This window comes from Colobus angolensis, unplaced genomic scaffold (genome assembly GCF_000951035.1).
Source record: "Colobus angolensis palliatus isolate OR3802 unplaced genomic scaffold, Cang.pa_1.0 Scaffold7, whole genome shotgun sequence".
NCBI lineage: Eukaryota > Metazoa > Chordata > Mammalia > Primates > Cercopithecidae > Colobus > Colobus angolensis.
The window spans coordinates 26,792,561-26,815,827 of NW_012120709.1; the positions used below are offsets into that span (position 1 = coordinate 26,792,561).

The 23,267-nt window shown below is 46.1% G+C and overlaps 1 protein-coding gene across 4 annotated transcripts in view; it reads left to right on the forward strand.

Moving 5' to 3' along the window:
- POU2F3 (POU class 2 homeobox 3) overlaps positions 1–23,267 on the forward strand; it is an 82,651-nt gene that overhangs the window by 44,444 nt on the left and 14,940 nt on the right. For 2 of the 4 annotated variants that reach the window (XM_011926965.1, XM_011926969.1), the window contains 3 exons: positions 17,055–17,180; positions 18,423–18,525; positions 21,387–21,469. In XM_011926965.1, the coding sequence (XP_011782355.1) occupies positions 17,055–17,180; positions 18,423–18,525; positions 21,387–21,469 (312 nt within the window). Of the gene's footprint in view, positions 1–17,054; positions 17,181–18,422; positions 18,526–20,151; positions 20,199–21,386; positions 21,470–23,267 lie in introns of all 4 variants that reach the window. The other 2 variants (XM_011926967.1, XM_011926966.1) reach the window with 2 other exon arrangements.

A 23,267-nucleotide genomic window follows, 5' to 3' on the forward strand; every position in this document is an offset into this window, starting at 1 on the left:
TTCTTAGCTTTGCCCTTGGAAGGCTCTGAAGACCTCTGATTCCTCCTTTTCCAGATGACAGTCCTGCTCAGATTCCCCCAACTGCTGGCCTTCTTCTGAGTGTTCTTACCCGTGTCCTTGTGCCTGACTCAGCCATTACTAAAGCAATCATAAGAAAGTCATGCAAGGCTCAGTCTGGGCCAGGAAAACACAGGCATGTTTCACTGTACCTACCAGGGTGGTTTTTGAAATGTTGTCTACAGATCAAAGTTTTGTCACTGAAATATTATTTTCCTTTCCTGGAGAACGTGCATTTAAAGAAATATTAGGCTGGGCGCAGTGGCTCATGCCTGTAATCCCAGCACTTTGGGAGGCTGAGGCCGGCAGATCACTTGAGGCTAGGAGTTCAAGACCAGGCTGGCCAACATGGCGAAACCCCATCTACTAAAAATATAAAAATTAGCCAGGCGTGGTGGTGGGCACCTGTAACCCCAGCTATTCTGGAGGCTAAGGCATGAGAATCACTTGAACTTGAGAGGCGAAGGTTGCAGTGAGCCAAGATACCACCACTGCACTCCAGCCTGGGTGACAAAGACTCGGTCTCAAAAAAAAAAAAGAGAGAGAGAGAAATATTAGACTGAATCTTTTCAGAGAACAAAGAATGAATTTTTATGGTCAGTTAGAGCCAAATATCATCTATAGGCTTTGTTTAACGCAAGTTATACATTAAGATTTTTATGTTTATATTTTCCCCCTTGATGACATCTCACAGTGTGTGATCTTAACGAGAAATTTTTAAAAACTTAACCTAGGCCATCACTGTGGATGGTTTCATCCAAGGGCTTGGAAGTGGGTTTTGCGGGTCACTTATGTAGCTGGCAAACTGAGCCTAGAAAGATTTGGGTACCCAGTCACTGGGAGTAAATGTGGGTTCCTGCAGAGGCCAGTGGTGGAGAGCTGTGCTCCTAGCTCTGGGCTGGGACTTTTGCAAATGTGGCTGAGAAGAGTGATCAAGCTGAACTTGGACTCTAAGGCGAGAGCTGCCAAGCCAGAGAAGGCTAACCGCTCTGTCTGGGAAAGGGAAGCAGTAAAGCTGCCTGAAGACAAGGAGTCCCTCCCCAGGTGTCTGACATGAACCAGAACCAACTTCCTTTCCGAGGATTCGGTGCCTCCGTTAAGGCTGGCCTGTCAGCACAGGAAGAGGGCAGCTTTCTGGCTATTAGGGCACTCCCCAGACTGTGTAGAGGCTGCTCTTGCCCATGTGACCTGGAAGGGACAGGTTGCTTTTCCGGCATAAAACAAGGTATGGAGCAGCAGCGTCTGGGGTTTGTGACTTTGTCCAGGATGCGGCAACCTAGCAGCCATGCAGTGGGGGTACAGGCAGGCCTCTGAGGATCTGGGGAGTCCGAGTGCATAAGAGGCCTCCAGCTCCCCTCCTTCCCTGGGTCCTAAGGACTTCCAAGTACCACATGGGAAGCAACGAGAATCCTGCCTGGAATGATGGAAGCTCCCGAAAGCAGAGAGGAACAGAGGAACAGAGAAGTAGGCATCTTGATTCTGGTTTGCATGAGCCCTGACCCTAGCCTGCCCCCGCCCCCTCCCTTCTCCCCACTTCCCATCTCCCTCTCAGGTTCCTGTTCATCTTTTCAAACTCAGTTCAAATGCCTCATTCTCTAACTTGCCCCCCACCACCACTACCTCCACCTGTGTGCCTTAATAGACTTCGTGTGTGTGTGTGTGTGTGTGTGTGTGTGTGTCTGTGTCTGCCCTACCCACCAGTCAGTGGAATACTTGGGAAAAGGGTCTGTATCGTATTTGTGGTAGAAGAGTTCCTGCGCTGTTGCGTTACCGGTGCATTCAGTAAGTGTGTTCTAAATACGTGCATGGAGGCAGGCGGATCACTTGAGGTCAGGAGTTTGAGACCAGCCTGGCCAACATGGTGAAACCCCACCTCTACTAAAAATACAAAAAATTAGCTGGGGCACGGTGGTGCATACCTGTAATCCCAGCTACTCGGGAGGCTGAGGCAGGAGAACCACTTGAACCTGGGAGGCGGAGATTGCAGTGAGCTGAGATCTCGCCACTGCACTCCAGCCTGGGTGACAAAAGCAAAACTCCATCTCAAAAATAAATAAATAAATTAAGTAGATAAAGAAATGCACTGTTGGATCATTGGGCTGAACCTCTCCACTGTCTATCACCCCGCTTCCTGGGGGCCGCGAATGCACATCTCCTCTGCTCTTCTGGCTGCTTCGCTCCCTGTTGTCTTTTCTTGCATCCAGTGATCCACAAAACCTGTCCCCTTTTCCCAGGAAGGTGAACTTGTTGGCTTTATGCAAATAGAGTGTGGAGTGGGCTCCATCCAGTCGGCTCTGGTAAATATTGCCCAACCCTACCACTTGCTGGCTGGGCCAGGGAGCTGTTTACAGAGGCACCCCAGTGTTGGCTCGGTGGTTGTCGGGTGCTAGGGCCTAGCCTCTAGGGACCCGGAGTGTGTGCAGGACTCTGACCAACCCAGTCTGAGGTTGGTAGTTAGGTCAGCTAACTATCCCAAGCCAGAACAGGGCTCTTATTAAACGCCCCTTAGGAAGTAATGTGGCCATCCTGGGGCTGCCCTCTCCTGGCCGTGTGAATGGAAACAGTGTGACTGAGGACATCCAGTGACACATGACATCACTGTAACATTATTTTTCATAAACTGTGGAGATAAATTTGGGTTGAGCCTTTAGCCCCGGGGTGAGTCTGAAACTCACAGACTCTGAGGGCTAATGGGTCCTTGAGGCCGTCTGTCCCCTGTTCTCAGCAGCATCCCATAGAGCCTCGCTGCTCGGGCACAGGGCTGTCTTCCTCCCTTTAATCCTGTGTGTTGACACGTTTGTTTATTCATAGTATAATGTCTTATGACTCAGTTTTCACCCACATTGGTGAAATTTAAAAAGGAGAAATGGAGTGCAGTTGTACAGAACTAAATATATTCCGTTGCTATCATTCAAGATTTTGCATTTTTGGTGTTAAAATATTTAGTGCATATAATGAAACGAAGGTCAGAGTCAATGATGTTAGTTACTTTAATATTCTTATTTGGCAAAATAAAACAACTGTATCTGACTCTAAAAAAAAATGTTTACTAATCATGAGCCTCAAAAGGCTAAGAAATAGTGATGCCACTACAATCTATGCCTCATATACAGATTCTGCTGACACCCCTGTCAGATGGCCTGTGGTCCCAAGTCTCTGTCAAAACTCATCCTGGGTTTTCAGACTTGCTACCAGCCTGCTCCAGGACTGAGTGGGTTGAAATGTTAGACGCCATCTTGGTCATTCTGCCCGCTTCTGTTTCAGGGCCTGTGTCTGTCCCAATTACATGGCAGCCCTTCAATATTTGAGAAGAGTCATCACCCTGAAATCATCCCTTTTCTGTGTAAATATCCTGGGTCTGTAAAGGATTCCATATGTTGTGCTGCTGATTGCCTTCCTTAAAGCAGTTATATACTTAATACGTGAATACTTTCTTGTTATAAAATATTTCATAATAGAGATAAAAAGGAAGATTATTTTTATCCCTGTTCATGCTCAGTCCTCTTCCCAGAGGTAACTTCTTTTATCAGGGTAGTGTATATATATCTAGAGGACTGTTTCTCTAGATATATATTACAAATTGAAATGTATAAATGTTTGTGGAGTCTAAAAAATGCCTACACACATGCATATCAATTATACTACGTGTATTCTTTAGTGACTTTTTACATTTTAAAATATGTATAGGTTGTTTCATGACAGTACCTATAGAGTTATATGATTTTTGTTAATGACCACATAATGTTCTATTGTTTGGGAGTTTTTCTGGTTTTTTTCTGAGATGGAGTCTTGCTCTGTCACCCAGGCTGGAGTGCAGTGGTGCTATCTCGGCTCACTGCAACCTCTGCCCCCAGGGTTCAAGCAATTCTCGTGTCTCAGCCTCCCCAGTAGCTGGGATTACAGGTGCCCACTACCATGCCTAGCTCATTTTTGTATTTTTTTTTAATAGAGATGGGGTTTCGCCATGTTGGCCATGGTGGTCTTGAACTCCTGACCTCAAGTGATCTGCCTGCCTCAGCCTACCAGAGGGCTGGGATTATAGGTGTGAGCCACTGCACCTGGCTTGTTCTATTGTTTTAACATAATTTTACTTTTCCATTCCCCAATCGATAGATATTAGGTTGCTTCCCATACTTTATTTTACAATGCTGTGATGAACTCCTTGAATTTGTGCCTTGTTGCCTTTACATGCATGGCTTTGGTCTGCCAATCACTCCCCTTAAGTATGAGACCCACAAGTGTACAGCATAACACTCAATGCTCAGATGAGATCCAGGCAGGCCAGAGCACGGTGCAACTATTTGTTCATCCAGCCATCCATTTACCCATTTGAATGTATTTGTTGAGCAGGTACTATGCCTTTCTCTTGCCCTGATTTCTACTTGCACCAGCTGCAAATAAGGCAGTAACAGGGCCTGCCCTCATGGAATGGTGCAGTCCAGTATGGGAAACTCCCTCCATTCGGGTACTCTACTTCTGTTAGTACTGCCTATCCTATGGTTTTTTTTTTTTTTTTTTTGTACTCTACTTCTGTTAGTACTGCCTATCCTATGGTTTTTTTTTTTTTTTTTTTAAAGGTAATTATGTCACACTGTCAACTTACATGCTCTTTGAGTCGGTTAATGAGTCTCAAGTCTTTTTTCATATAAATTGTTGTCTCAACTTGTGCAGTTAATTTACATATTTCTAAGTAAAGGATTTTTATATTTGTTCCTATGTTTTATCTTATGACTTGCTTCCCTTCCTGCCATATGTTCAAGCTGTTTTTTTTTTTTCAATCTTGATGTCTGCACAGAGTATTAGCTGGCCCTACTCCTCGTGCAGAGATGTAATAAGTATGCATGCTACATCTTCATCCACATTACTGATAACATTCTTAGCCACAGTGGACCACAAGTGGGGTCCTGTGGCATGCCACTGAAGATGTCCCTCCTAGATGACAGCGACCCATATTTAATCAACCCTGTCTCCGCCCCTCTTGACCTCCAGGACAGTACCTAAATACATATGTATATATTTCAATGATAGTATCTGTCTGATCTCCCATTCTGAAAACCTGATATGAAAGGAAACGAGCCTAGTTTGGCATGACTTTATAAGTCACATGATACAGTGGAAAGAGGGTTGATTTGGGGGATTTGGTCAGGCCTAGATTCAAGCTCTGCACTTCTTAGCTATATGGCCTTTGGGAAATCATTTGACTTCTCTGAGACTCAATTTCCTATGTTCGAGGACTGTCAAAACTATTTATGCATTAGTACCATTAATAAGCACTTACTAAGTGATGGCCATCATGCACTGTGCTGGACAGGCCACAGTAAGCAAGCTAGGTCTCTCAGGCATTAAGTGTGCAAAATTCGTATCTTCGATCATTTTAGTGACAGAAACAAGGAAAGTCCTCCCTGGAATAGGTTTTCTAGACATTCATCCCTAACCCTTGAGACCTGGGGATATATCGGAGATTATTTCCCTTTTATACATAGGGAAACTTAGATACACTGATAGAGTCCCTTGGCTCAAGTCCACTCAGCCTTTGGTAACAAATTTGGTAGCTGTTCCCTAGCCTTAAAGAATTTATCTTAAACTGTCAATTGAGTAGGTTCAGCCAACCTTTGTGCTTAGAGCCCTGTCCCTGGCTAATAGGTGTAACAGGATAGGCACCTGGTTAATACAAATTAAGCCAAAGCACAAGTCAAGTGTTGAAGAGAGTTTCATGGCAGTGGTGCATTGCCTCACTTATCCAGAGAGCCAGTAGCCAACCTATTTAGACAGCTGACAGTAAGAAGGAAGCAAATGAGACTTCAAGCCAGGCCCTTTCTCAGAGCCTTAAACTTTTATTTTAGAGATGGTCATACTGAGCTTAATGATCTGGTTTTTCTATCCCTTAGCAGATAAAAGTGCAAATTCAAGCTGGAATAGGGGATTGCTAGAAGCAAGCATACTAATAGAAGCAGAGATAAACTTGATTGTGAGAAAGGAAGAAAAAAAACTGGGAAAAGCAGAGCTCAGAGCTGGGAAAAAAAAAAAAAAAAAGAGAGAAAACAAAAAACAAGAAAAAAGGGCAGTCTGGGGCCATCCAGTGCTACAGCCAACAGAGGTCAAACACATCCGTATCGTATCCCTGAGGGTATGGTTGCTTTTAAAACAAGTTTGAAATTATGACTCTGAGTCATTGACTAAATTATCTTTCAGGTATGCTTTAAGGCAAAATAGGGATGTATATGATACCTTTTAGCAAGATCTCTATTCAAAAAGAAACCAATACATATCTATCCAAAACTGAGATAAAAGGCTTTGGAGCTTCAAGGGATAGATTTCTGTGACTGAAAGTCCACTTATTTAGGAAGGATTCCTGAGAAAATCCTAGACATTTGAAAGGCATGCTGAATTTTCGATGACTTCAGTTCAAGTCACAGCTCTCCTGCTAGCCAACATGTGCCTTGGACAGATCTCTTACCATTTATGACCCTGTTTTCCACAAGCAGGAATAACATTACCTGCGTTTTCAATCTCATGAAAGTATTCTGAAAATCAACAAGAAATGTGTTTGAAAGTGCTTTGTAAACCACAGAACATCATAGAGATGTACACACAAGGTCTGTGGGCCACACCCCAGGTGTTGCCCTACTGCGAGACAGTGACACAAAATGTGGGCAAAGAGATCGATTCCAAGTTGTTGCTTTAAATATATACATACGTACATGTATGTATTGCATACATATGCATATTTTCATATATGTGTGTATGTCTGTTCATTTAGATAATGTACCTTTAAAACCTCCCAAGACACCCTTTTCACCAGGCAAAAGAAGCAGCTCTACAACTAACTTTGTCATCTTGTAAACTGTAACATTCTATATAGATACGTGACATTTTGAATGCTTACTAACTTTCGTCTTAATCTTTCCTAATTAATACTAAGAATTAGCTTTTAAAAATCAAACATTGCAGAAATATATGGCTTCTAGAACCCCAAATGCTTTCCCCTGCATCTATGATTAACAGTTTGGCTTAGGGACCTTCAGATTTTTTTCTGTGCTAGTTCTGGTCCTGGAGGCATTCAACAGACAATTCCTGAAATAAACAGCCCTTTGTTATAGTAGAGAAACCTTTAGGGGTGGAAATACATTTTATATTCTAGAAGCTCTCCAATCTGTGCTGTTTGGGCCTTAGGCTCATCCTCTTGAGTTCTTACTTAGGCAATTGCAATTGCAGTAAATAGCTTTTTTTTTTTTTTTTTTTTTGGAGACGGAGTCTAGCTCTGTCGCCCAGGCTGGAGTGCAGTGGCGCGATCTCGGCTCACTGCAAGCTCCGCCTCCCGGGTTTACACCATTCTCCTGCCTCAGCCTCCCGAGTAGCTGGGACTACAGGCGCCCGCCATCTTGCCCGGCTAGTTTTTGTATTTTTTAGTAGAGACGGGGTTTCACCGTGTAGCTCAGGATGGTCTCGATCTCCTGACCTCGTGATCCACCCGTCTCGGCCTCCCAAAGTGCTGGGATTACAGGCTTGAGCCACCGCGCCCGGCCGTAAATAGCTTTTTAACTGGCTGCCCTGACTACAGTCGTGCTCTCTTCAAATCCATGTTCCACAGGGTGGTTAGGATAACTAAACTAAAACTAAAATCTCACCGCAATCACTCCCCTTTACTTTAGTTCCACCATGCCCTCAGAGTCCCTTCTGAACTCTTTTGTCTTCTGCCATGGGCCCCCTGCCTGCTTCCCCACCTGTCCCCTCCCTTCCCTGCAGCAGCAGTCCCAAATTGCTGGTAAATCCTAAACAGGAAGAAGAAGCGTCGTTTCACCCTCTGCAACTTTGGATAGAGCCGCTTCCTCCACTTCTGCTTCTTGGGGTGCCTTTCTTTTTTTTTTTTTTTTTGGCGGAGTCTCGCTCTGTCACCCGGACTGGAGTGCAGTGCCCGGATCTCAGCTCACTGCAAGCTCCGCCTCCCGGGTTTACGCCATTCTCCTGCCTCAGCCTCCGGAGTAGCTGGGACTACAGGCGCCCGCCACCTCGCCCGGCTAGTTTTTGTATTTTTAGTAGAGACGGGGTTTCACCGTGTTAGCCAGGATGGTCTCGATCTCCTGACCTCGTGATCCGCCCGTCTCGGCCTCCCAAAGTGCTGGGATTACAGGCTTGAGCCACCTCTGCCTGGCAAACTTTTCTTCATCCTTCAGGGTTGCTCAGAAGGACTTTTCTTCTGAGAGCCTTCCTCATCTCATTCCCTTTTCTCTAGCTGTTCTCCTCTCTGATGAAGTGAATGGCAACCTTTTCTATGCCACCTCGTACCTGCTTCTGAGTGTTAGAAGTACTGCTCTGTAGGAGATGACTCTGACTTGCACAGCCTCTCAATTAACCTGGGGGCTTCCTATTCATCTTTGTGTCCCTAGTGCCTTTTGGTATACAATAGGTGCTTGGTAAATATTTGTTGAACTAAACTGAACTGGAAAGGGAAACTTTATAGGGCAGGAAACTGTTTCGTTCATGCCACATAGAAGACCATCTTTTCCAGCTGCTGCTGAAACAGACCTGGGGCTGCCTCACTTGATTTGGGGTGCCACAGGAGTACAAGAGACAAGGAAGACCTCAGGTTTCCTGGAAGACTAAAAAATGAAAATTACCAGAGATAACCATTTGCTTCGTTTATCCAATGCCCTTCGAGGACAAGCTTCCAAATTGCAGGTTCACTCAGGAAATGCCAAAGAGATTCCCATTCAGACCTGTTGAAAACTTCACTCTTGATAACTATTTAGGCCACACATATGTGTAAAGGTCCCAGACTACACTTGTAAGTATAGCCTGGGAATGTTTATCCCACCTGTGCACCATACATAAAAGCAATATAGTACACAGAAGAGGCTGGAGTGAACAAGCACCTCTCAGTAGTTTCCAGAAGCCCAGAATTCTGAGTGGAAGGCCCAGTGCAGCTGCCTCACAGCATGGTACAGGCAGAAGGGAGGGTTCTGGAGGCCAAATAACCATGTAGAGAGTCAGGCTCTCCTCTTCCTAGCTGTGTGATGTTGGGAATGTTGCTTAAATTCTCTGAGCCTTGGTTCCCGTATCTGTTAAAACAGTTTGGTAAGATTATGTCCCTCACTGAATTATCAAGAAGAATAAATGATGGTATATTTGAAAGTGTTTCTCATCTCTATAGTGCTTTAAAAAATATTTTTTCTCTTTCTTGAGCTGATGCTCCTGTAACGAATCTGTGTAGTGCTTGGTGATCATAAGTTGGTGCTGTACACATGTGTGTGTGTGCGTTCAGGACAGGGCATGTGCACTTCCTTTTATTGGATTCATCTGGAACCCCATAGTAAAATACACACTGGGACAGAGATTTCATGACATTCCTGAGCCACCTTTTTCCCCTCTTCATCTCTTCTCGTCCTAATGGAGGAGGTAAGAGCAAATATCACACCTTGTAGTTGATTTGTGTATGTGAGACTCAAGGAAATACAGGATGCTGGCTGCAAAGCCAAGTGCATTATGTTTCCATATCAAACAGATGTGTGTTTATCTGATTCTGAACCTTGCCCTGCATAGTCATTGAGAACTGTGAGTGGGGTTCACGGTTTTTTCTTTTGACTGTGACTAAATCTCTGTAGGGGAACAGCAGGATTAAGGCTACAACCGAGTTATTACAATAGCCAGGGTAGGCAACAACTTGAGAGTGATAAAAACAGGTGACAGAGACACACAGCAGTGCAGTAGAATGAACTGGACACTGGATAGGGAGTTAGCAGATCCATGCTAATCAGCCCTGGCTTGGTCTTTAGGACTAACTTGACTGCAGCTCTAGCTGTGTTTCCCTGAGCAAGTTATTTTCCCTCTCTGGCTTCAGAAGTCGTATCTGTAAAATGAACCAGGTGATGTCTATTTTTCCTTCCAGTTCTGATGGTGGAGGGAGGGAATCAACACATTTTGGAATCTCTGCCATACACCCAGTACAACCTACACCAACCAACTTTGAAGAGTCTATAATTCTATAATTCCATCACACACAGAGAGAGTGAGGATTGTGTAGAAGTATGGAGTCAGACTGACTTAGACTGAAATCTCAGCTCCATTATTTACCAGCAGAGTGACTTTATGCAAATTTCTTAATGTCTTTAAGCCTCAGTCTTTTCATCTATAAAATGGGTCTTGTAACATAGTAAGCATACTTATATGCTTATAAGTGTATTCCTACTCTCTCTTTATACATTATAAATTTCTTTCTTTCTTTTTTTTTTTTTTTGATATGGAGTCTCTCTCTGTCGCCCAGGCTGGAGTGCAGGGGCACAGTCTTGGCTTATGGCAAGCTCCGCCTCCCAGGTTCACACCATTCTCCTGCCTCAGCCTCCCTAGTAGCTGGGACTACAGGCACCCGCCACCATGCCCAGCTAATTTTTTGTATGTTTCGTAGAGATGGGGTTTCACCGTGTTAGCTAGGATGGTCTCAATCTCCTGACCTCGTGATCTGCCAACCTCGGCTTCCCAAAGTACTGGGATTACAGGCATCAGCCACTGTGCCTGGCCTAAATTTCTTAAGTAAATTTCATCTGGTCTATTTCTCTTCATTTTCAAGGAATAATCTAGGACTACAGAGATGAGTGAAGTAACATAACATTAGGTCATGCAACTAGTTGGAGGCAAGAATGGGTCCCAAAGTCAGGATCCCGATTGATTCTGAGCCTTGTGCTTATTTGCTGGATGTCTTTTTTATCATCCCCATTGGGGATAGCAAAGCCCTTCCCTGATAAGGAGCGCAGGAATATGTTAAAAACAAACAAAAAAAAACCCAGTGTGATGCTGAACTGCATTTATATACTAGACGCTTCCCAAGAACAGCCACTGGGCTTGGAAACGGTTCTCAGAGTTTGATGCTTAGCATTTCTTCCCCCTCCCACACCTTCTCCTTCTGCTATTTCACTTATTTAGGGGCAGAACAGCCTTCTGTGGGGGCAAATCAAAAGTTCGGTGTCATACTTTTCCCTAGTCAAAGAACCAGAGAGGGTAGCTCTGTCCTCTTTTCTACCAGGTAGGCCACCAAAAGAACCAGCAGATGCTGACTCAGAGGGGATCAGGTTCACGAAAGCAGCTGCCCACTGGGGAGGATGCTGCAGGTGCCTCAGGAGGGCTCCGCAGCAGTGCTTTGGTTAAAATGATTCAAGTCCTGAGTACCATGAAGCATTAGTGAGGGTGGGTCTGCCATGAGGGCACAGCCACCTCCCAACATTTTTAGAACTGAATTCAGGGATTTATATTCCAGAGGGAGAAGAAAACTTTTATGGGTTTAAAATGATAGGGTTTTTCATGCACGTGTCAGCACTAGCAATGCTATGTCCTAAGAACTGAAGACAAAGCATTAAATAACATGACTGATAAGATTGTTGCATTTCCAGAGTAGTCACAAGCAGGAAAAATAAGGATGGCTTTTTAGAAAGCGTCTTTTCAGCAGTAGCAACCCCACGTGGTTCCAGCCTCCTAGGAGCCATATGTCTCCTCTCTTCCATCCCTCCTTTGTGTGTGTGTTTGATGCTCTCAGGGTGATAATCCCAGTTTGCATGGGCAAAGGCACACCTAGGCTGCTATATCATAGGTTTGATTAGAGTCCAGGGGCTGGATGAGGTCATCTCTCCAAGCACTTCCCAGAGGCATCTGAGGAGGCAGGAGCCTTGGACTCCTAAGGAAAGCTAAGAGCCATGGAGATGGGAGAATCCCCCAAGCAAAAATGCAGCCGATATCTCTTGGGGTACTTTCAGCCCTGTTCACTTTAGATGAGTTACCCATCCATCTGCCCCATTCCACCACTTGGAATATATTTTTTAAATGTTTTCGTGAGGAACCCATTTGCCAATCTTTTATATATCAGTTCCAAAACAGAAACTCTTCCTCACTGCTAGGGAGAAGTGTAGAAGAGGGGAGAAAGAAAAAAAAAATCTTGCCTGTAATTGAAGGCAGGTTGGGAGATGTTCACGCTTTGAAACGCTCCTTCTTGTGAAATGTTTATGAAACACTTTCCACAAACGAGTTATGCAACTAGGACAACAGCTTTGATCATTTTCATCACCAGTGATATATTCATTAGTGTTGAGCTGTCTTCCCCCAGAGAGGGCCATGTGAAAATGTCATGGGGAGGGGGTTAAAGGTGAGTACCCCAGCCCCACCATGCCCCATCCCATGAACCCAAAACAGATGGTCAGGAAGGAGGTCCCAGTGTACATCTGGGCCAGAACGCCACCTTTTCCATCACCGGTGATCTGTTCTCTCTCCTACCCTTGGGATGTGTGTAATATTTTTTGGTAGATAAAGCACCAGAAGAGGGTCAGGAGACCACTCTCTTGTCAGAGTTTTGCCAGGGTATTTCTATATGAGTTTATACCCATCTCTGAAGCTCTCTGCGCTTCTGTGAGATGGAAGGGTAAACACTTTTCCTCACACCTCCTGGCAATGAAGGTAAAGCCAAGGAGGGATGTAGAAAGGGTTTCCACCTCCTTGGAAGGGGCTCTCTCCTTCCAGAATGAGACTACTGTTTCTAAATTAAGTGATGTCAGAGAGTTCACTGGGATCAGAAAAGATAATCATCCCTAATACCTTTTTACCTCCCTGATCACTGCCTAAGACTCAGTGTAATACCTTTCACAGCACAGTGGGTGGAGAAGATCCTAAACAACAAAGCTTGTCCAATAGCTGGACAGGCTGCTCAGTGGCTGTGGCAGGGCAGAGCACCCTGTGGTGGCCCGCGTCTCCAGGGATGCATCCGTCCCAAGTAAAGTCTGGAGAAACCCTCCACTTGCGTGAGAAGAACTGCCAAAGAGACCCTGGAGATGATCTTCTTGATTCCAGGCAGGCTGTGGGTTTGGTTGGGTTTTCACAAGCACGGGGGAAATTGGGTTTTCGTCCAATTTGCCTCCGGTTCTCACATTAGAAGTCAATGGGATCCAACAGAAGTCTCTCTATCTCATCTTCCAGATCCACAGCCAACACCCAGTTGCCTGGAAAAGTTCCAACCTTTTCCCCTTAACAGCTGTAAAAAGGGATTTTTGTAAATTCAAGAAGACTTTATTTCTTAATTTCTTCATTTCTGAATCCCTGAGAATGTCAAAGATGTCTGTTGGAGGCCATGGGAATCGTCAATGTACCCTTCCTCCTTCCTGTTGAGCTCAGCTAATAGAGACCACTGATCAAAGCTAAGATTTCAGAACTTGTCATCAAGAAAGCAGTGTCCTTTGTTGTCTTTCAATTTGGTTTGTTTAGGATTGTCTTCTTTTGGGGTTACTATCAGCTCTTCACACCCAGAGGGTAATAAATTATGAAAAATAAAATATTCCATATCCAAAGGAACTGTAAAGAAGATAAATAAAAATAAATAAATAAAAATTATAAAAGAGTAAAAGGTCGGTCAAACAAATCAGAAAAAAATAATGCGGCCAGGCGTGGTGGCTCACGCCTGTAATCCCAGCACTTTGGGAGGCTGAGGTGGGCAGATCACGAGGTCAGGAGATTGAGACTATCCTGGCTAACATGGTGAAACCCCGCCTCAACTAAAAATACAAAAAATTAGCCGGGTGTGGTGGTGGGCGCCTGTAGTCCCAGCTACTTGGGAGGCTAAGCCGGCGAATGGTGTGAACACAGGAGGAGGGGGTTGCAGTGAGCCAAGATCATGCCACTGTACTCCAGCCTGGGCAACAGAACGAGACTCAGTCTCAAAAAAAAAAAAATCAAAAAATTTAAAAAAAAATTATGCAGAGGATTGTCAGAAGGCCCTAAACTAACACCCAAAGGGCTTTTCTGCTCTCACACCTTTCATTTTTACAACTGGGAGGTCGGGAGTGCCCCCCAAAGAGTTTGAAGGGCAATTGATCCAGGAAGCAGATGAAAGGGTGCATTTTCTTTTATGATGGCGCTAGTTTCTGAAATTAAGTGTTGCAGGAAGACCTGGCACAGATTCTAACAGATAGCGCCCAGGTTGGAGGCAAAGCACATGTTTTCAAGCTCTGTCATAGCTGCTTCTCCTTATCTCTCCCTTGTGCATAATGAGTCTACAGAGGAGCCCTGCCACTTGCCTCCCAGATGGAACTGGGCCAAGCTGCCAGAGGCTGTTCCACCAGCTTGATTTTACCTCCAGTGCTCCACGTTCTCCCTCTGTCCCCCTTCCTCCATCCTGCCTCCCCAGTACCCTCTGGGATGGCGGATGCCTGGGGGCAGGAGGAGGTTATGCAGGGAAGAGGTGGGGACCACAAAGGCCTGGCTTAAGTAAAATCCCCTCTCAGAGTAAACCTTAAAGTTGTAGTGGTGGTGGTCATTTTGAAATAAGTAGTTTATCATCTATTTCTAGTTTTTAAAAACTTGCTAACGCATGTTTTCCTGGAATCTAAGGATGTGGAAACTCTAATTTTGGGGAGAAGAACTAGGACACCAGAGTTTCTTAGAGGTGCCAGGTGTGGATAGGCACAGCTGAAGGGGCATGGGGCAAAGAAGTGGGGCTCTTACAGACAACGCCCAGGCAGCCATGTGTTTTGAGTTTTCTGAATGTCTAACCCTCTGCCCCTACAGTGCTATTTCCCATCTCTCCCCCTTCCTTCTCTTTGCTTCCAAAGTTCCATAATAGTCTCCTTAAGTGAGAGGAATGATTTCCAAAGACTGTCCCTGAAACCATCTTCTTACCAATTTCTGTGCAACCAGGGCTTTTTGGTGTTATTTAGATCTGCTTTATCTAAGAACACAGCAGCAACCTCGATGGGCCAGGTCTACCAAATACACTAGGGAATTGGAATTCGTAATTCCATTTGTTGACAGATAGGGAGAAAAATCATGGACTATCATACAGGAGATAGGGAAACTGTGTCCCATAGAGGCTGAGTCCCATAGAGGCTGAAGATTACATAGTAAATTAGAGTCAGAGTTAGGGCTAGAAACAAGGTCAGCATTCAATGCGCCTGTTCAAAATTTTCTTCCCTGTACTTCATTGGAGACTGTAGAGAAATGGGTTTTGTTTATGTCTGTTGTTCAATTAATGTTCATTGGGTTTTCACCATGTGAAAGGCACCATATTTAGGATATTAGCTACCTACTCAGTCTCTAATGTCAGTAGGATCTTCCTAATTGTCCAACGAAAGAGAATTCTGTTTTCATTTTATTTAACTTTTATTTTAAGTTCAGGGGTATATGTCCAGGTTTGTTATATAGGTAAACTTGTATCATGGGAGTTTGTTGTACAGATTATTTCATCACCCACATATTAAGCTTAGTACCCATTAGTTCTTTTTCCTGATCCTCTCCCTCTTCTCACCTTCTACCCTACAATAGGCCCCAGTGTGTGTTGTTCCCCTCTATGTATCCATGTGTTCTCATCATTTAGCTCACACTTATAAGCGAGAACGTGGTATCTGGTTTTCTGTTCCTGCATTAGTTTGCTAAGGATAATGGCCTCTAGCTCCATCCACGTTCCTGCAGAGGACATGATCTCATTCTTTTTTATGGCTGCATAGTATTCCATGGTGTATACATACCACATTTTCTTTACCCAATCTATCATCGACGGGCATTTATGTTGATTTCATGTCTTTGCTATTGTGAATAGTGTTGCGATGAACATAACGTGTGCATGTGTCTTTATAATAGAGCTGTTTATAAGGAATTATTTCTTTAGTGATCCAAAGCACCATTTTTTTTTCCAAAAGGATTAAGCACAAGTTTAGCTGTTAGTCTGAACTTTTAACTTAAGTTAAACAACACAAACAGAAGATATTCCAGGATGTCAGTGATATTCGCAGTGTAGACCAAGGAAATGGTTTAAGCCAGCATCTCTATGGCCAAAAGTTTCTATCTGGATAGGGAACAACCAGATGTCCTCAGAGGAGTGTCTTCCCAATATCTCTTCTAAGGTATGGTCTAAAGCTGGCGCCCCCGTCACATTATATGAATTTAAAGTCACGTGGACACCCTCCCAGGGGACTTCCTGAAAAGCTGCAAGAGGGTAGTCTTCCTGGGATGGGAGGAGGAGTGGGCAGAAGCAGCACTTCCTGCCCTGCCCTGGGACACCTGGGAAGCCCACGCGTGGGCGGTTAGTGCTGTCGTTGCAGAGTGGTAGAGACTGGAGAGAGTTTGGAAACCACCACGGGCCCCTCAGGCTGTAACTACAGCATTGGCTGTGAGGGAGACATGCCTTCACCTGTAGGAAGACAGGCAAAGACTGTCACCAAAGCCATACAGGTGAAGAGGGCCAGCTGCAGAGGCAGACACAGAGGATGGAGAGGTGTGGAGACAAACGAGATGGGAAGGGAGACTCCTCCAGATCAGTGGTGCCCACACTTTGGGGTTTCATAGATGAGATTCCATTGAGGAAAATAAAATACAGAATTTGGGGGAGATCAGTAAAGTGTTGCCAGTTTTTTTTACTCTGTGAGGTGAAGAGTTTTAAGAATACCGTTTAGGGTCACTATCCTGTCCTAAATAAATTTTAACATTCTTCCTCCTAAGAAAAAAAAGAATATCATCTCAGAATTTCTAAGAATGTAGTCCATTCTTTTTTTTTAAGAGATAGGGTCTCACTATGTCACCCAGGCTGGAGTGCAGTGGCATGATCATAGCTCACTGCAGCCTCAAACTCCTGGGCTCGAATGATCCTCCCATCTCAGCCTCCCAACTAGCTGGGACTATAGGCATGTAACACCATGCCTGGCTAATTTTTTTTTTTTTTTTTTAGTTTAGAGATGAAGTCTTGCTATGCTGCCCAGGCTGGTCTCAAATTCCTACATCGAGCCCTATTTTTGAAAGTCACTACACTGTCATTGTTTTTGTCATTTCAGGGCCACTCACAGAGGCCTCTGCCCAGCTGCCCTGGCTGGAAGGGCACACACAGGCAGGAAAAGTAAGCTGCAGCCCAGTAGGCCCTGCGCTAGCTCTCTCCTCTCTAGGCTGGTCACTCCTTTCCTGCCTGGATCTTCCTGCCATTTCCATCTCTGACTGCCTGATGGGATCCAGCACTGACACTCTCCTCTTGCTTCCACTTGCAGATTAAAACTGAAGATCTCAGTGACTCCCTGCAGCAGACCCTCTCCCATCGGCCATGCCACCTGAGTCAAGGACCTGCCATGATGTCCGGAAACCAAATGTCTGGGGTAAATGCCAGCCCATGTCAGGTAACCCTGATATTCACAGTGGGCCAGTGTGTTTAACTCAATCCCTCTGGGAAATGTTCGACTTCCATGCTTGGTACTCTGTGAACCCATAGCAGTCTAAAGAACCCCCTGCAGGAGATGTGGGAAAGAGATTTGGAGGCTGTGAGTGGGGTTCTAGAACAGTCCTCTTACAGGTAGAGCCTGGCTAGGGATGTGAAGAAGTAGGCCTCTACTTCTCGGCGACAAAAAGGAGCCAGGCTTGCCAAAGGCAAGGACCTACCAGCTGTGCTGCTGCTGTCTGCCAGCCACATCCAGGGGAATCCTAGGGTGACAGCTGCTGCGGTTAGAGAACGTTTCTGTCCCCAGTGGGCCCACTCTGCCTCCCCTAAGGTTTTATGTTAGAGCCAAACTAGAATGGATTGCTGGTGGGGGAAGAAAGAGGCGTCTGAGCTAGTAACAGCCAAGGTCCCGGAGGGCGTTCATGTGGTGAGACCTCTTCTCAGCAGGAATCACCTGGGGGAGAAAGAACCACTCCTTTCTGGAAACACATAAGAATGTGGATCCGTCCCTTCACCTTCCATTCAGCAAGGCTTCTCAGGTCTTCTCTCTGTTCACAAACCTAGGCTCAACCCCATGGGGCACAGAGCTCGGGGTCTCCATTGCAGAGGACTCCCCAATCCCCCAAGCATCGGAATTATTAGTCCCATGTCCTGGGCTGGTAGGAGAAACCCTGGACTTTTTGTTTAACTAAATGGGTTTTATTAAGAATGAATAGCTTGTTCCACCTCACAACTCCCACCCGGACACCCTCCACGAAAGATTCAGGCCCAGGAAACAGCCGAGGCATGGCTTTTAGCATAATCAAGTGGCTTGAGATTAAAAAAGAATTGGACTGTTGGGGATTGCGTGTTATCTCTAGGATAAACTTTGAGAGACGGGTCATACCCAGGCTTTGCCTTCAGGGCATTTTACAGTCTAGTTGGGAGACAGGACTGACACATATAAAAATTAACTCAGGAGGCAAGGGTTAAGTAACAATATGTTGTAAGGACTCCTAGGCTGAGGGCAGAAACTGTAACAATACCAACATTAATGGAGTACCTACTATTTGCTAGACACTGGGGATACACAGTGGCATAAAGCAAGGTCAGCCTGCACAGTCTCCAAGTCTGGAGACCCCTGGGACAGATGTGTGGCAGGCAGATGGGGCTGATGTCCCCAGCTTGTAAATTCTGTGATGTATGTGTATCTCTTCGTGTGTAGGACATGGCTTCCCTCCATCCGCTCCAGCAGCTTGTGCTGGTTCCCGGCCACTTACAGTCTGTATCCCAGTTCCTGCTATCTCAGACTCAGCCTGGGCAACAAGGTAAGAACCCTGAGGTTTTCCACATAGACCAAGTCCAGTCAAGTGCTGCTGCTGCTTTTTGCTGGGTGAGGGGGCCTAATTGGAGAGCATGCATCAGTCAGTCACCCATCTGCTATTAAGACCTACTTATCCACCCCAGAGTCTGAGGAAGGGACCCTGGCAATGCTCCTGCAGGCTTAGTCTCCTTCTCTGCTTCCCCTTCCGGGCCTCCTCTTGGGTGGTCTGGCCCACCTCCTCAATTTCCTGGTGAGTGGAGACGGAAGGTACAGGCATGGAGGAGAGCTGTGCTGTACAAGGGAGGGGAAGCGCCCTGGGAAATGCAGTACAGACAAGTACCCATTCCTTGGAAATCTCTCCTGGACACAGATTCAGACTTGCTGCCTGGAAGCCTGGCTGTGATTCTATTTGGAGAGAGCAGCAGTGCCACCCACAGGTTGTAGAAAGGGTGTTCAGGTTTTCTTTGGCAGGAAAATTACAACCAGAGAACTTCTCCCTGGCCAAGAGCAAATAGATTGAACTATTAATAAATAGCTAACATTTCTTGAGCATGATGTGCCAGGAGCTCTGCTGAGTAATTTTTCTGACATTCCTCAAAATAACCTTGTGTAGTAGGTAGTCCTATTATGCCTCTGGTGACCAAGTGGGAAGTTCCAGAACCGTTTAGCTGAGACCCATACTCTTGGCCATCACACTGTGCTGCCTGTCCCACTCCCATCTCCACCAGCTAGGGTCAAAAGTGATGGAGGGTTGGCTGGGCACGGTGGCTCATGCCTGTAATCTCAGCATGTTGGGAGGAAGGGGGTGGGCAGATCACTTGAGGCCAGAAGTTCGAGACCAGCCTGGCCAACACGGTAAAACTGTCTCCTCTAAAAATACAAAAATTAGCCAGGTGTGGTGGTGCAAGCCTGTAATCCCAGCTACTCAGGAGGCTGAGGCAAGAGAATCACCTGAACCTGGGAGGCAGAGGTTGCAGTGAGCCAAGATTGCACCACTGCCCTCCAGCCTGGGCGACAGAGAGAGACTCTGTCTCCGAAAAAAAAAAAAAAAAAAAAGTGATTGAGGAAGCATAAACTCTCTCCTGTGGCAAATCCCAGGTAGAGGCTTTGGAAATCCAGAATCCAAACAAAATGCAACTCTGCCTTCTGCCCTTAGCTCGTGCACAAATGAGTCACTATGCTTAGTTTCCAAGGCACCTCAGAATACTATGGTGATGAATGAGACCCTGTTTGAATTTTTTTTTTTTTTTTTTTGAGACAGAGTCTTGCTCCGTCACCCAGGCTGGAGTGCAGTGGCCAGATCTCGCTCACGGCAAGCTCTGCTTCCCGGGTTTACACCATTCTCCTGCCTCAGCCTCCCGAGTAGCTGGGACTACAGGCGCCCGCCACCACGCCCGGCTAGTTTTTTGTATTTTTTTAGTAGAGACGGGGTTTCACTGTGTTAGCCAGGATGGTCTCGATCTCCTGACCTCGTGATCCGCCTGTCTCGGCCTCCCAAAGTGCTGGGATTACAGGCTTGAGCCACCGTGCCCGGCCCCTATTTGAATTTTTAAGTGTTTATTTTGGTTAAACAATAAACATCATACTCCTTGAATGGAAAAGGGAAGGTAACAGTTTAATTTGTTTTCAGAAGACTGGAGAGTGACATGAAAATGACCCAGGCATATAACCAACTAGGTCAGCGTATGATGCCATGGTGGAAAGACGCTTCCAAATTTGGAGTCAGAAAAATTGACTGGTTTTTCAAAAAGTCACTTACTAACTGTGTGTTTTTGGGAAAGTGACCTAACCTCTCTGAGCTTCTATTTCCTCTTCTGTAAAAATGGGATAATAGCAAGGCCCTGCCTCATGAGATTATTGAGAGTCACTTGAAATAATGCACGTGAAAAGGCTGTATCCATTTCAACTGCCATGTCAGAATTGCCATTACTACCCAAGCCTTTCAACTCCTAGTTCAGGATTCCTTATAAGAGATTTCTTGCCCATGTATTTTGATAATGAACAATGAAGCCCTGACTTTTTAGACTGAAAAGCATAAAGGTCAACATCAGCAGATGCTGTACATTGTGACCCAGAACAGCTGAGGGAACACAGACACCCCAAGGTGCTGTTGAGTGACAAGCAGTTGGGATAACCAACCCCATTGTCTGCTTTGGCGGTTTGATGGCCCCACTCCTGCTGGGAGAGTGAGCCGCCAACCAGGCAGAGCCCTTCATGTACAATTTTCCTGGGGAGGATGGAGAAGCAGGTCTAATGCATACTGCCCAAGGGAGTTTCCAGAGGCTCAGCCCTGGACTTTCCCTCATTTCTCAGCCCTCCCTCCCAAGTATAAAACGTCCTGGTTAGCCACATGCCTCTGGCTAAGGCCCACCGCCCTTTAGAGCTGCATGGTCATATCTGCTTGGTCTGGCATCCTCACAGATTTGGTTGGGCCTCTGTAGCCATCCCAGCTACTTCTCCTGCAGGGAAAGCCCAAATCCTCAGCCCCAGCTTGACTTCTCAGAAGCCACCCTGCATCCCTTCCCTTCCTGGGTTTCTTGCGCTCTGGTAATCAGATCCCAGAGTAGATCCTCTTGACCCTCCTTAGCCTCTGCACCTCTCCAGACAGGCGGGCAGGTGGAAGGACTGGTTTGGGGACTGCTGTTTACATGTCTGTTTATCCCTGTATCTGATTTGCCTCCACCTGTATGTGGCAATGCCTGGCAGTGCTATAAGGGCCTCTCCATGGGACTTGAGGTAGGTGGAGAAACCTGATCAGGTGGCAGGGGGTCGGGACAGTGATCATGGTGCCGAAGTTGTAGCACATGTCTTTCAAATGGCCTGGATTTTATTTGTCTGTTCCTTTGTCCCTCCCCTTTCACTCAGGTCTGCAGCCAAATCTCCTCCCCTTTCCACAGCAACAAAGCACTCTCCTCCTCCCACAGACCGGGCCGGGACTGGCATCCCAGGTAAACAACCCCATTCTTCCTGTTTCCTCTAGGAATGTGTCAGCTCTCACTGAGTTTCACTCACTACTTTCCCTCCTACCCCTTTAACAGGATACTAATCCCTCTGGGGAGAGGGGACAGCAGGGAACTGTCCATTGGCATAGGGGAAATCCAAGCTACAGCAAGGAGGGGACAATTTACCAAGTATCACTGGTGGGGCCACAGTTAGAACCCAGAGATTCCAGCTCCCAGGCCAGCCTCCTTCATGCTCCAGGCACTGAACTCCAGCCCTGCACAGGCCCCAGCGTTGCTCCTCTGAGAGCCAGGCTCAGCTAACTTCTCAGGCACACCAAGATGGCCACGACCTCTACCTAGGTGCTCTCAGGGGCCAAGGGGGACACTAAAATACCACAGACCTGATGTCCCAGACCACAAAGTCCGTGCCTTTCACCTCTGGGCCACTGTTTCAGATTGCCTCCTGCAGTGGGCACGTATATAGGCCAGTGGGCTGAGGTCTGGGAGAGGGGTTGTTTGCACAGCTGCCATGGTTCCACACAGCACCTCTTTTCCAACTAGGAAAAAGGCATCTCTCCTTCTGGCCAGCTGCAGTCTCATGCCAGGGTGCACAGATTGGCGACAGCAGCATGAGCTGTATCTTAGCTGCCATTCTTCTCCTGATCTGGGTGCCCCTGCACAGTTAATAACCTGCACAGCTGTATGAGATGGCTCTGCACAGATGGTTGGGCCGAATGGTTGGGAATGACTGCAGAGATCTCTGTGCTAAGAGCCCGGTGGCTCACCAAGAGCCCTGCCTTCAGAGAGGGCTGAGGCCACTAAAAGTACCTGGAGGGGAAGCTCGCCATCTAGTGGTTGAAATGTGGACACTAGCACCACGAGCGGCTCTTCCACCTCCTCCTGGCGTGGGTTTACAGCTGGAAGAGATCTTAGAATATTCAAGATCAACTCTCATATCTTATCATATTTTGGCACGGAGAGACTGGTAGCAGAGAGACCACACAGAAGATTATGAAGAGCATCCAGGGGAGGGGTCACAAAGGATTGGCCTAAGAGTTGTGGCAATAAGAAGAGGGTGATTGAGGAGATGTTTTGGGAAGTTGAATCAGTGCAGGTTGCCAGTGGATTGGAGATGAAAGGAGGGAGAAGGTCTAGCAGAGAGCCCCATAAGTCTTTGTCAAATGAAAGAACAAATAAAAGGAAGGTTCAAAGAGGACTGGGGCTTTGTCCTAAGGGTCTGGTCTATACCACACTCTCCTCACACACCCCTTCCCTGCAAAATAAGAGCCAAATTCATGATGGTTTCAGACTAAAAGACCCTTCATTGGGGGAAAGACTCCTAAACTTCTCTCTGGTCCTTCCACCTTCTTCATGATAAGGATGCCTATCTGAATGGTAAACCCAAATATCCCAGAGGAGAAGAAGTAACGTTAACCCTAGTATACACAAAGTAAATCAAAAGGGAAAGAAGAGGTGAATTTAGCTGGACATAGTGCCTGGACCCCTAGGCCCAGATTTCACTCTATCCTTGTGGAATGATAGATGTCTTTAAGATTAGATTCATTCCTGACCCCAAATAGGCACAACATGGTTCTAGGTTTAAGAGTACATTTCCCTATGAAAATAAGCCCAAGAAAGAATATCTGGCTGGGCACAGTGGCTCATGCTTGTAGTCCCAGCACTTTGGAAGGCCAAGGCAGATGGATCACTTGAGCCCAGGAGTTCACGACCAGCTTGGGCAACATGGTGAAGCCCTGTCTCTGCAAAAACAAAAGTTAGCCAGGTGTGGTGGCACACGCCTGTA